Source organism: Panthera leo, chromosome F2 (assembly GCF_018350215.1).
Source record: "Panthera leo isolate Ple1 chromosome F2, P.leo_Ple1_pat1.1, whole genome shotgun sequence".
NCBI lineage: Eukaryota > Metazoa > Chordata > Mammalia > Carnivora > Felidae > Panthera > Panthera leo.
Window position 1 is genome coordinate 66,443,382 of NC_056695.1, and position 14,473 is coordinate 66,457,854.

General features: G+C 46.9%; 1 protein-coding gene across 1 annotated transcript in view; it reads right to left on the reverse strand.

Annotated features, from left to right (window-relative positions):
- Nucleotides 1-11,750, reverse strand: part of FBXO32 (F-box protein 32) — a 35,562-nt gene extending 23,812 nt beyond the window's left edge. The window contains exons 1-4 of the mRNA XM_042923452.1: nt 11,390-11,750; nt 5,391-5,503; nt 4,482-4,531; nt 3,189-3,281 (exon numbers count right to left, since the gene is read on the reverse strand). Of these exons, the coding sequence (XP_042779386.1) occupies nt 3,189-3,281; nt 4,482-4,531; nt 5,391-5,503; nt 11,390-11,505 (372 nt within the window). The 5' untranslated portion in view covers nt 11,506-11,750. The remainder of the gene's footprint in view (nt 1-3,188; nt 3,282-4,481; nt 4,532-5,390; nt 5,504-11,389) is intronic.
- Between the last annotated feature and the right edge of the window lie 2,723 nt (nt 11,751-14,473).

Consider the following 14,473-nt stretch of genomic DNA (forward strand, 5'->3'; position numbering starts at 1 on the left):
GTTAAAATTGTACTTAAGCCATTGGGGGTGTGTGTGTGTAGAGAAGGGAATGAAGGCAGCGGGTATAATCTGAAGCCTATTAAAATAAGGTACAGATACTATATGAAAACCTTTCCTTCCCAGCTTCTATTAAAAACTTTTGACTCCATAAATTCCACAGAACTCTTGTACTTACAGATAAAAATTAGACAATTTTGAGATAGTGGTGTTGGCCACCTCTTTTATTCCCTCTGCGTTGTCTGTTTCTGAAGAGGGAAGCCAGCATGAACACATTTTGTAAAAAATGTACTTGGCTTTAGGGGCGCCTGGGTGGCTCAGTCGGTTAAGCGTCCGACTTTAGCCCAGGTCATGATCTTGTGGTTCGTGAATTCGAGCCCCACATTGGGCTCTGTGCTGACGTCTCAGAGCAGACCCTGGGGCCTGCTTCAGATTCTGTGTCTCCCTCTCGCTCTCTGCCCCTCCGCACTTGCACTTTGTCTCTCTCTCTCTCAAAAATAAACATAAAAAAAAAATTTTTTTTTAATGTACTTGGCTTTAAAGAGATTAAAAAACATTTTTTAAAGGCCTTCAAAGTTGGTTCAGTTGTTCACTGGAACTAAGGAATCACTATGGTACTATATTAGACCATTATGTCCAAGTGGTAAGATGGGGAGGACATATCGGCAAGCTACTTTGCAAAGTTGGCTTAAGGGTAAGAATATATGAGATGTGCATTGACTTCCTTAGAAGAAAACCCTCAAAGCGCAGTGCCTATCATTAAAATGTTTTAAGCTCTTTATAAAAATAACATTATTTCTCAAATTATAGAGGACTCTTAACAGTGAAAGGGGGAAAAAAAAAAAAAAGATTGTTCTTTCCAAAATAGAAACACTTTTCCACTATTGCTGAACCTGACAGCTCTGAGAGCATTCAGCAGTTTCTCTAACTTCAAGATTATTTGAGGGAAAGTGCTCACATTTTATAATTAGATACTATCAGATACAAGTCCTCTATGCTGAGTCTTAATCAAGTGGCAGATTTCCCATTAATCTTTTTTTTTGGAAGTAGAAAAACATTTATCAACTGAATTGAAAAGGCATATTAGGGAGAATCAATGATAATTTAGGTGAGTAGGCAATAATAAATATTAGTAGCTGACTCTGAATAATTGATTCCAATTTGCAGGGTATCTTCATATATAACATTACTGAGTTCACAGCTACCCTGTGAAGTTGGGGTTGTTCTAAATCCTTCTTATGGAAGGGGCGGCTGAGCCTTAGGCTGTAATAGTATGAAAGTTGCGGGGCTGGGACCTGACCTCAGACTATTGTACCTTCAGTCCTCTGCTTGCAGAGAACTTACTGTAGCAGTGAAGAGTGTGGACTCTAAGACTGACCAGGTTTCAGATCCCGATTTTGTCGCTTATGTAGCTTTGTGACCTTGGACAAGCCATTTTACTTTGCCGTATTTCCGTTTATTGAAACAGATAATAAAAGTACCCACACTTCATAGGGTTAATGGACGAATAAAGGTGAAGGCACATAATTGCACGAAGATAGAGTTTTGCTATTACGACCTTGTTCCTTTGCTGTATTTCTTGTGAAAGGGAAAACAAGTAGGAAGACCCATCTACAAACTGACTGTTTTGCTGATCAGTTTGTAATTAAGACATCAGAACTGGGTGTCCTCCTCTGACACCTAGAAGATGGAAAGTATTCATATTCTTAGCAACAGAGTTTCCAGCTCTTGCTGGGCCTGTCTCCAACCAGCCTGGGCTGGGTTGCAGGCCACAGTGACCTCCCTGAAATGGCAGTCACACTGAATGACGTGAACATTTCATCAAGAAGGTCTCTTATTTTCATCCCTTTTGGATTGGAATAAGGGCTCAGCTGAAAGCTGACAGATTTACTCATGTGGTCGCAGGCTCAGCTCAGAGCTTCTAACCTACAAGGAGGCTTGAGTTTTTATCAGGTCAGCTGGGACGGCCAGGCCAGCATCTGCCCTGATGACAGGTGAATGATCCAGGCCTCAAGGGGCCTTGAATGTCATTGCTCTGGCTGAGCCGTGGCAATCATGTGACTCAGTGACGGGGCACTGAGAAGCACAACAACCCAGGAAAAAGAAGATAAAAACCCAGCTACCCAACACCCACAAGGGGTAAATTCCCTCCTACGTTTTTTAAAAATTTGTTTTTAATGTTTTATTTTGGTTTTTGAGAGACAAAGAGAGACAGAGTGAGAGCAGGGGAGGGGCAGAGAGAGGGGGAGACACAGAATCTGAAGCAGGCTCCAGGCTCTGAGCTGTCTGCACGGAGCCTGATGCAGGGCCTGAGCCCGTGAATGCAAGATCATGACCTGAGCTGAAGTCAGCCGCTTAACTGACTGAGCCACCCAGGAGCCCCTAGTCCCTCCTACTTCTGAGACTAAAACCCAAACAGCTGCTACCTCTCAGGTTGAACCACTGACAGAAATGCACAACAGAGCTAAGGGTGGGGGGGGGCGGGAAACAACAACAATAAACCAATTAAAAAGAATCACTGATTTGGAGGGCATGTTTAGACTTATTTGCTTTACTACCTTCATCATTAATATCTTGCCAAAGCTCCTTAAAATTTTTTTTTCCCAACATGGGGTTTCAAATGTAAAGCAACGGACCTGAACAGGTAGTTAGTTTCACACTTTAGGTGAACAAGAGACTGAACGTGGGGTGGGAGGGAGTCACAGGAAAGATGCACTGAGGTGCTTTGAACTTGTCTGGTGTTGTAGCCTAAACCAAGAATGCCGTGGGGTCACCTAGAGTCTGCTAACGCAGGACAAGGAGGAGGACAGTGAGAACAATCAGAGGTACAGAAGGTTTTAAAATAAGCCATGGTGTTTTTTGGCTTTCTTACTACTGAATTCTCTCTTGCTAATGTGGCTGCCAGAGCCCTTGCTGCCTGCAGTGTGTTCCCATTTATGGTGGGGGGAGGGAAGTGGCTCACATGAGGACTATGGCCGTTCCTGTCTGTCACAGTCAATCTCAGGGACATCCTCACGGGATCCACATAAGGACTCGAAGTAGATCTGGACAGAAGGGAGTTGAGAAGTCTGTTTTCTGCTTTCCTCAAAATTCCCAGTGTCCTACAGAGTTATTCTTTGGGGGGGGAACTATCTCAAGAGAACCTGAAAAAGATAATTCAACTGAGACCCTGGGAACCTATAGAGACTTACCCGTACGACGTAGTTAAATCTTCTGGAGTCCAGAATGGCAGTTGAGAAGTCCAGCCTGTTGAAAGCTTCCCCCAGAGTGCAATATCCATGGCGCTGAATGTGAAAACGGGGGGGCACAGAGGTCATTCTCCAGAACGGTCCACCTGGACTCTACTGGCAAGCTGGATGCCTGTCTTAGGTAACCTGTGGCCATATGCTGTTTTCCTGGGCCATGATAAGCTCTTTCTGGGAGCCCCCTGCGAGCCACAAAGATGGACAGTGCAGCTAGCAGCTGCTTTAGTCTGTGACTCACATGTTAAACACCCCTCTTCGTGACTTGCACCATTTGGACCCTTGTTCTCCGCATGAACTTGAATGGGAAAATTCTAAGTAGTTGCTTATCCGGGAAAGGTCAGGAGTTGGACATAGGATGGGAGACGAAGATAGCTGGTCACTGTAGCATCTCCTGGGAGGAGAATTAGACTTCCTTGTGTCAACCCTGCCTGCTACCTTGCCTTGCATCTTTACTGCTTTTCTCATTGGGATCATCAGAAACTTTTTTTTTTTTTTTTAAGGCTTCATGAGGAGGCAAAAGAACTTTTGATTTTTTTTACCTATGAACGCACAAGCACTGGGAGCAGAGAGCCCTGACTCACAGTCTCAGCTCTGCTCTGAGTATCTGGATAATGGCGGGTGTGCCCTTGGCCTCCGTGGGGCCCCAAACCACAGAGGGACTTATGTATTCACCAAGGTCCCTGACAGTGGTAGAAATTCCATCGTTCTACCACACTGCTTGATAACCTAAATATCTGAGCAGATGCCTGTGCAGGGAGAAAATGTACATAAAAGGGTTTTATAAAGTGCCAGGCAAATGTAGTTGTAACAGTGCCTTGTCCCCTTCTAGGTCTAGCTCAGTGTCTCATACTGAGCAGACATGAAAACTTCTGCTGTGTTTAGTGATTAGCCCCTCCAGGGCTAAAACTTAACAAAGTTGGAGTCTGAAGAGATCTCAGAACAAGAAAGAGGCACTGTTCTCGGGGCAAGGCCAAGGCTTTATAACAATACATTTGAGATGGGTATACTAATCTTTATAAAGCACTTTTACATACGTGATCTCACTGAATGACTGGGGAGTCCACCTAATGACTTTGGCTTCTCACTCTCTCTGATGGTTGGGTAGGTGGTGAGCTGCTAGCCACTACCCCCCACACCCAGCCATGATTTGAAGTCATATTCTTGCCCACTTTCCCTCCCTTTCCTGTTGGGAGAGGCATAAAGCTAAGCATATGCTTTAAGGAACAGATGGATGCTCACCTCTTTAGTACTTCCTTTGTGAACATAAATCCATTTTTCTTGGTGGAAATCTACAGAGGCAAAAAAAAAAAAAAAAATTAAAAACAAAAAACCCCACAGCTTTAAAATTTGCAACATGCCCCAAATTTTAAACTTGTTTTTTTTTCATATACTCCAAAGTGTTAAAAAAGTTTTAACAAAAAAAGACAGAGACTCTACTGACAATCTAAGAAACGCAAATGCCTAATTTCTGCAGTGTATACATATCGGAGTTATGCTTACCGGGTCTGAAGCTCTCCAAATCTTTGATCATCAGATTTAGTATACCAAAGCTCCAAATTGAAAAAAATCAAATACCCAAGTACAAGTTTGTTTTAAATGTCAAACCTACAACTTATACAAGGCCATAAAAAGTAGAAATAAAGCAGATAACATGAAGAGATCATGTAGTATGGGTGGATTAAACTAAAGATCTGTGATTCTGGCTTATTTCTAGAACTTTATACTCTTACACCCAGCATCTAGAAATGTAGTAGTATTTAGACAAGGAAAGAGGGAGAAACAAATCTATTTTCAAAGCCTCACGACACAGTGCCAAATAAAAGCACATGCTGGAACTGATTCAGCTGACCGTATCACTGTATAATAACTAAATTAACTACGTCAAATATTAGTGACAAGTGGGGGGAAAAACCCACTCTGACTAGCAACTGACTTATAAATAAGACTATAAAGAACACATTGATCTTGCTTGTAAAATGCACGGCCGGGTTTCTGAGTGCAAAGTTCCCAATGACCTCTGTCAATGACACAGTAAACATTAAAGCAGATGTCTAACACTCGAGGTCTGATTTTCTCCCCTCCCCCGCAAAGAACCAATCCTAGCGATCTTCAAACAGCTTTCTTTTAAGTTCAAAACAAATGGCTTACACTGGGTTTTGGTTTTGCTATTCAGCATGTCCTTCTTTCTCTTCTTGGCTGCAACATCATAGTTCAGGCTGTTGAAAAGATTCTCCTTATCGTATACTTCCTTGTTGCAATAACTAGGAATAACAGGAGAGGGGATGAGCTATAACAGCTATACTTTAATAAGAGCTGTTTCTATAAATAACTTACCAGGTTCTAAAACACAAACATACATCTTCTCAAACAAAACAATAACCCCGTCAAAAGAAGTCTGTTCAGGCACAGACCTCCCTCTTTGGGGATGAAATATTGTCACATCTCTGTGGAAGGCAGGGATGGGGGCTTCTACTGCTTTTGAATTCCCAACAGTGCCTGCCATTGTGTCTGACACACAGCCCTTTACCCTTTAACTAAAGGCAATGCCGGGCACTACAATATTACTTTAAGCAAAAATGACGACTGCAGGGGGGAGGGAGAGGGATGATTACTGCTATCACTGTGGTACACAATGCCTTCATTTTGCAAAAGCATCCACCCTAAGCTGCTTTCTAAGGAAAAAAAAAAAAAAAAAGTCTTTATGGAGATATTATTCACATACCATACAATCCACCCATTTAAAGTGTACCCAAGCTTCTTTTAACTAGCATGCTTCCATCATGCCTTTGAAACATGATCACATTAACAAAAATCTGACTTACACCCTCCATTTCTAGGAGACGTTGAGCATACAGTGCTAATTGTTTAGATTTCATGGAATTCTGTGACTAACACTCAGCATCATGCTGCGAGGTGAAGACCTTGGGTCCTAAATGAAACCAGCTGATTTCACAATTCATAAATTTATAAGGGCTGAAAAAAACAGAACTGCCCAGTTCACAGGTCCCTGAAGGACGCACACATTCACCTTGGGTCAGGTGCATATTTCTGCCAGTAGGCTGAGCTAACATTTTGGGGAGCTGAGTTCTATTCTGTGATACCACATAACTTCACAGTAAATCTCTGAAGAGTTTTCATTGAAAGGATGCTGGAGAAATATTGAAGTATAGTGAGTAGATCCCCCGAGCCCCATGGGGATGTATGTACACGGCAGGATTTAGAATTCCCACTAGTAAAGCATAAATCAGGGGCTTTTTCTTGTATCACCGATATATCAGAGCTCTTTAATTTTCTGAGTTCCTTTGCTGAATTTAAAATGTGGTTTGCTTTACATCTTCTTTGGACATACATCTGTTGGATAAAATGAGGTACACCTGCACTTCTCTATTCCACAGACATTATGCAAATGGCAAAAGAGAAAAGGGGGTTTGAAACAATTTCCAGTATCCTGTTGCTACAATCGTCTCAAGTAGCACCTCAATAAGTACAATAAGTATCTTGCTACATAAATGCTTACACATGATATCACCAACAACGTGCTCAGTGTTTCTGGACCCAGAGGAATAAGCTTGATGGATAATCTATCATTTGTTAATCTGCCCTTGTAAGGCCATGTTTAATACCACTTATTGAGATTTCTAACATCTCTAGCCTTCTTTTCATTTGGGGAAACTGGATATTTTTAGGTTTCATAGAGATTACTGCAGAAATGTCTTCTCTTAGAGACAGTTTCTTAAACGAGCCAAGGGTGAATGTTTGGGGCCAGGCTCTGTGTCACGCGTGAGTGTGTGTTTGTCTACTTGCATGACAGTAGTGTACAAAACCACCGACTGGTCAGTGATCTGCTCCAAGGTCAGCAAGAAAAGAGAGAACAAGGGAGCGCTGGACTCTGAGTCCTTAAAGCCAACTTAAGAATTTCAATCAAAGTTGAGAAGGGGAAAACATGGAAGGTTACTTGACTGGTCCATGGTGTACCAAAGCTGAGAACAGCTTTAGAAAGCAAAGTTAAGAACGTTTTTCATGTAAAAACACCACGCGAAGGCTTATTTTTAAAGAAAACACACTCCTACACCATGAACGAAAACCTAGAGCTTAAATTCCACCTGTAGAGAGCCATAAAATGAAGCGGTCTTATTCTCAGTCACACTTCTGAGGTTTGGCAGAAAGTTTTCAGAGCCTGGACCTTAGATTGTGGCCATTCCCCAGAGATTTTAAATATTTACAGTTCATCTTACTCTCTTCTAATTGAGAACATCACTCAAAGGAATTTGAGCACCTGCTTTCCTCATAGAAATGACAATAATCTGCTTTAAGCCTGAGCGACTCATTTCCAAAGTTAGTTGAAGAAGAATTTGACATCATTGATGATGTTCTTCCACTGTAGAATGTAGAAACGCTTCAACCAAAGACAAACCCTGCATTTTTCTCTTGATTATTAGGTTTTGGACTTCAGAGGTAGGGCCTGGAAGGAAGGGCTAGGAGGTTTATTTGTGTTGTCTGCTTGTAGCTTTTCTTTCAAGCAATAACATACTCAGTTAGAGGTTATTCTGAGAGTTCAATTATGTCCATCCATTTCAAGGAAATGCAAGGCCAAGAGAAAATTACAACTGAAATTTTTAACAAGAAAAGCTACCACCATTTAGGAACCATGACATTTAACTTTTTTTTTTTTTAAGTAGAACTATTTAAGGATGCTAATTACCTCATTAAATTCAAGAATAGCCACTGAAGTTGCCATTTGGTGGTTAGTTTTTACTAATCTTGATTTTTATAGGCACAGGCACAGAATAAGAAAAAAGACCTTGCCCAGCCTTATACTATCAATATACACGTACCTAGATATTTAAAGACAACTTTAGAAATGATGGAAAGATTTCAAAATAAGACCATTTGGGCAGAGGAGATAAGGGCACCGGTGGGGGGAAAGGCCTATTTCTCATTTTGTTCTGCAATCACAGGCCATTTAAGAAAGCTATGGAGGGCCTAAAGGGTTTGGTTGTGGATTAAAGCTGGTGAGATTTCTATGCTAATTTGCTCCAATACGGACGCAAATCGTCAGACTCCCTACCCAGATTGTTCTGGTGAAACAAACAGCCTACTATATGAAGCTTGTAGAACAGTGCCTTGCACACAGTAAGCACTCATAAAAATTTGACCTATTATTTTTGTCTTCTGCACTACTCGTCCAGGGCACCAAGCTTCCTGCTTCCTGGTTCAGCCTCAGCTATGTGCAAAGCAACATTGGAGTTTTCAGCTGCAGGCCTGTAGACTTGGAGAAGAGTGGCCTGAGGTTCAGATCGCTGAGATGACTCATTCTGGGGGTGGGGGAAGCTGGAGCGTTGTTGGTGAGGCTTGGAGGTACCTCAACTACCACTTCCTTGAAGCATTCTTGGACCACCCCCAATTCATGCCAAGCGCTTTCCCTGAACTTTTCATCTGCCCACCCACGTTTAAACTGGTCATTCCTCTGCTGTCTTATGCAAGTACCCCTTTTAAATGAGGGGTACTGCTTTAAACTTATCCTAAAGCCTGCCATGATCTCTGTTCATGGCTGGGATGGGCTTTGTAAGGTTCTGCTGTTGGAAGGGGACAGGGCCCAGAACACAGAATGGCCAGCAGAGTCCAGAGAAGGCGTGCCGTCCAGACGGGCTGGGGTCAACTGTAAACACTCTCCCCAGGTCGGAACACACCAAATGTACCCCTCATTCCCGACTCTTGTTCAGGCAGCTCACAGAATTGAACGTGGAATCAGAGAAGTGTAGCAGGCCTCTGTTGTCCTGTTTCATTACCTCCCCTCCCCCTTTGGAAAGGGCCGTGGGCCTTTTGTTTTCTCCTAACAGGAGAGGCATTCACCTGTGTAGGCAGGCGGTCAGCCCAAACCTTACATCACAGAGAAACATGACCAAGACTAAAAACAGTGGGGATATTTGAGACTCCAGACCTAGGTCCAAGAAGGCCAACTGCTTTTAAGAAGTTGGCAGACTTCTCATGCTAAGTAGGGAAGGGATTGTTTACAATTGGTGGAGGAAAAAAATACTCCGCAAACAAACAGCCAGCTGCTTTGCCAGGAGCTACCAAACGATTCCTAAACTCTGACTCCTCCAAGAGCCACAGGTGGCCACTGTATTGATCACCACTTGTGGTAACTATGGCGGTGCTACGGCACTGGCTCAGAAGGCACGAAATGGGAGGAAAGAAGGAGGCTCATGGAGGGGTCTGAGGGGTGTGAAGCTACGTGATCCCAGCCTAGGTTAAACTTTTGTGGTAAGTTAAAACCATCTTCAAGGTCTCCCACTCTGTGGCGAGAGGCACCACTATCTACTATCTGCTTCTAAAGGGGAGTGATACCAGCTTATCTCTTGGAGCAGATACAGTGTGAATATTTACGTGAACCAGAGGCTCAGTATCTTGAATCCTCTATTGCTGAACGACTGCATCCTACTGACGAGCAACCTATAATCATATTTGGGTGAGCCGCTGGGACATCATTCAGCAGATCCTTGCTGTATTTCCCCAGAAAGAATCTGGACTGTTGTACAGAAATAAAAGTAACAAACTATCAAGATCATCATTCCTTAGGAATGAGGAGGCAGGAAGGAAGCTTCTATTCTACTAGAAGCAAGCTTCTAGTCAAGGGAGAATAATTTAGGCATAATTGGTAACTCGCATCCCTAAAAGGTTAAGAGTCTAGTGACAGCAATTGGTCTGTTTTTCTATTAGGTAAATTATCTGATTTGCAATAAGACTTCTTATTTGCTCTCCAAACTCTACAGTTTGCCTCAAAATATCTTTAACATAAGGGTTATATATGCTTTTGTCTCTCCTGACAGACCCCCAGGATTAAATGCTTTTTTTTTTTTTCCATTGGAAGACTAAAGGAGTTTGATGTTTTACAAATAACAATCAGATGGGGGGGGGGGGCGCGCTCTGGAGGTCAAGCTGTCAAAATAACCACACTTTCTTGACAGTTTTCTTAAAATTGAGTGCCAGGGGGCTCAGCCACAAAAACCACTGGTAAATCTCAGTAAGTGGGAACCTGGTCAGGTTACAGAACTCATCACCGGAATCAATTTAAGGGTTCTGGTGCCAGTGGTTTCAACCAAAGGCTGCACGAACAGGCATCCAAGGGTGACTGGGCTGCACTGATCGCCTCTGGACCCGCTTTCATTGCCCTTCCCACCTGTTCCAAATGTCAGGGATCTGGAAGTCAACTGTTGCGATCCGGGACTGACAGATTCCAGACCACTTCACTTACTAGACAGCGCTTCTGTGTTATAACCAAACGGAGCGGACCTCGGGTTTTCAACCAGACTGACGGGGCTCAGGGGGTGGGGGGTGGGGTACTTTTTGCAACCGACGGGCATCACTTGAAATTATTTCGCCCAGAAAACTGACCGAAAGGGCCACTAAAGAAACAGGTGCAAGCGCTTCGTCCTTTCAGAAGCAGAAGGCTTGTGGGTGGCCTTCCCGCCTCCCTTCCCTCCTCCGCAGCTCCGCAGTCGCGAGTCTTCACCCTGGTTCCGCCAGTCCGCCCCGCAAGCGCCGGTGCCCCAGGGACCATCTGTCCGCCCCTTCCTGGTTACTCATCCTCCCTGCCCACTCTGCGGTCGCCCGTGCGTGGGAAGAGCCTGGAGGTGCTGCACCCATGTCCGATCGCGTCACCCGACTTGTGCCCACGGCGCTAGGGTGCTCCGAGCCCCGCCACCCCCAGCGGTTGAAAGGTGCGAAGCCCACTCGCCCGCGCCCCCGCCCAGGCGGACGGCGCGACTCCAGTGTCCTTAAGGCAGGGGTCCCCTGAAGTTGTATGCTTGAGTTTGAACGTTTGCGGACAAGATCTGCGTCTGTCGTCAGATTCCCAGAGGGACCCGGGGTTCTGTAAAGAGTTGTGCCCACTTGGAGACGCAGACCCTGAACAATAAGAGAAACCAAATTCCCCGAATCCCGTGCTCTAGCGACCTCTGCAGAAACCCGGTCAACTTCTCTCTCCTCCCCTGCACTCCGCCGCCCCCACCCCCGCCGCCCTCGTCCAGGGGCTTCCTCCTCACCCCGTTCCAGCCCTGCGTGCCCCCCACTCTCCCGCCCCTGCGCCCCCGAAACCAGCCCAGGTCTGTTTCGCGGGGCTGCAAGTTGGTGGCGGATCCACTCACCTGCTGAGGTCGCTCACGAAGCTGCCGCTCTTCTCATCCAGGAAGCGCTTCCAGCCATCGGCCGTCTTCACCCAGCTCTGCCCGGGGGACCGCCAGTCCTGCCCGAGGAATGGCATGGCTCCGGGGGCGACGCGACGGTCGGACTCGGCGGACTGACGGACAGGACCGGCCGGGCGGCCTCGGGGACGCGCTGCCCTGGGCGGACGCTCAGGGGTGCTGGGGCCGACGCGGGGGCGGCTGCAGGGAGGCGGCGTGGAGGGCTGCGGGTTCGGGGGCCGCGGAGCCGAGCGCCTGGGCTCGGAGAGGGCGCGGCGCCGGGGAGGGCCGCAGGGCGCGCGGGGCTGGCCAGTGTGCCGCGCCGCCGTCCCGGCCGCAGTATTTATCGCGGGCCGCCGGCCCCGGCCCTTTGTTGCCGGAAGAGCCGCCTGCTCTTAGCCCGGCCCCCCCGCCGGAGCCCACGTGGCTTTGTTTATGGGCTCGGCTTGTTTTCCGAGGCGCCCGCGGCTCCCGCTCCCGAGGCTGTTGCACAACCGCGCGCCGGTGGAAACTTGAAGCCGCGCTGCCAGGCCGGGGCTCCCGCCGCCCCTCCGCCCCTGGCCCCCCGGCGCCCGCTCCCCGCCCCCCAGGGCGCAGCTGCCGCCGCCGCCGGGAGAGCGGGGCCCGGCGCTCGGGAAGCCGCGCCCCGTCCTCCCGCGGCTCCCGGGCTGGCGCGGCGCAGAAAGGAGGCCCGAGCGGCGTCTGGGTCACTGCTGGGCGGGGGTGGGGAGGAGGGAGAGCTCCCCTCCCATCCCCGAGCTGTCACTGAGCCCCGCGATCAGAGCAGCTCTTCCGGAACTGGGGGAGCACGGCGCGGCCGGGAGCAGAGCGGGGGAGGAGACCACAGCCTCCGAGCCTCTCTCGCAGACCCAGCCCCGGCTCTTGGACGGAAGAGGGCAACCCCCACCCCACCCTGCCCCCGAGCCGCCGTCAACGTGTCCTCTGCCAGGCCTGTCTCCGAGGGTGCCAAAGAGAGGACAAGGACAGGGAGGCCGGGCGCTTCTGGTGCCTGCGGGGTGGGAGTGGAGAGCAGGGACAGTCCCCCACCCTACTCTCTCTCTCAGCACGCTAAGCGAGCAGCGCCGACCTCTGGGGCACCAGGCCGCACGTTAAAGGTGTCCGAGCCTCGCTCCAGCTCCGGGGCTGTGCCCGCCTCTCCTTCCCGCTGTTCAACATCCTCAGGGCTGTTAATTTCTCTCCGGGAAATACTAGGCCAGGAGTTACGTTTTAGTTTTGGTGTGCGTTGAGGGCGAGGGACGCAGAAGCCCATCCACCCGACCGATGGGGGTTAAAGGAAGTGCGGTGAGCTGGCGGTGCCCCAGTGCAGGTGCCGAGACCCTCAGGGACTAGCTTGTTAACCCGGTCTTCATAACCTCGGGCAAGCAGCCAGTGTGGGAGCGACACGGGTTTTCCAGATGAGGGCACTAAGGGCCCCAGAGGAAAGTTAAGCCGGTGACTTACCCAGGATGGCAAGGCTAGCTTCTTCACAAGCCTTAGTACCATCTGAAATCACCCTGTTCAGTTTTAGTTTTAGTTTGTTTGTAATAATCCATTCCTCTCCATCCCTCTCTGCGAACGTAAACTCCTTGAGAGCTCCTAGGTCTTGTTGGAGGGATATCCCAGCACCTTGCCAGGCCAAGAGTAGACTTTCAATAACTATTTGTTGTAGGAATAGGCGATCGGATGTGGGAGGCTGCTGGCTCGGGGTAGCTCAGGAAACCCTTCGTGACTTCTAGTTATGATGCTTCACAGTCTGATCTGTTTGGCAATGAGAAGGCACATAGCAGTTGTAGCAAGTAAAATTCCACACTCAAGAATTAGTTTCAAACTTGACCCCTCAATATTTCTTCCTCTGCAGCCATCTACAAGTATTTTCTGTTCCACAGACTGTGCAATCTTTAAGGCTTAAAGTAGGCAAAATGATTGTGTGAGCCTTGGGAGGGGTGCATGGTGGAGGGGGAAGGAGATGTTTTTAATAAAGTCTGTTTTCAAGTAGCCAGAGTTTTCTGATTCAGGTTTCCCACCATAAATAATTTATTAGTGTGGTAATAGTAAAAATAGCTTGTAAAAACAGCGCAGAAGATCCTAAACAAATGATAAACACAGTGATCATGCTAACAGATGAGACAATGTTGAGTCTGGCCTTTGCTGGACAGAACTGATATCTGCAAGGGAGCGTAATTGAGGGATGTGATTATTAAAGATGCCTGCTAGTTACATGTCCCTAAGCTACATCACTGTAGAAACCAAAGAAGGCAGAAGATTGGAATTCCAATTCTGCTAGGGCAACACACTGCTGTCTGATGTGGATGAATGACTTAAATTCTGGAGACTCAGTTTTTTGAACAATCAAGAAAAAAATAGAGCCTCTAATGCGTCCCTCTCTGGATTGAAAGCATTGTAAATGGGATTATCGGTACTAGTTCTTTCATCCTCTTTGATGACGTTACACATCCACGGGGCCCATGGCCTCCTAGTGATGTGTACTTCTCTGATTCTTGATGTTGGGCTTGGCTAGGTGACTTGCTTTGGTCGGTGGGATGCCGGCGGATATGACATGAGGAGATATGGTGTGCATGCTTGTCTGGTTGATTTTGTGTTCTTGTGTTTCCGTGGCAAGGGTATACCCTGGGTAGCCACTGCTAGAACCTTGGTCCCAGGATGGCACACAGGGAGCAGACACCTCAGTTGCCCTACAGATATATTAGCAAGAAATAAATGTTTATTCTTGAATGCCGCTGACATTATTGTGGTCTTTGTTACACAGCCAGTAGCGACAAAGGATTGAGTGGCTGAAAGTTTGTCAAAGTTTTTTTCACTTCTAAAATTCAAGCATAGGAAGGAAATCACTTTTTTTTTTTGCTAAGAATTAATCTCAGAGAGCCTCAGTGTTTGTTTCTTGTACTTCAGCTCTATCTTCCTTCTAAAAAAAAAAAAAAAAGAAAGAAAAAAGAAAGAAAAGGAAAGAAAAAAAAGTTGTGGTTATCCTATCTAACCCAGCCTTCTTCTGAAGTGTCAGTGACTGCTTTAGATTTCCCACACCATTAA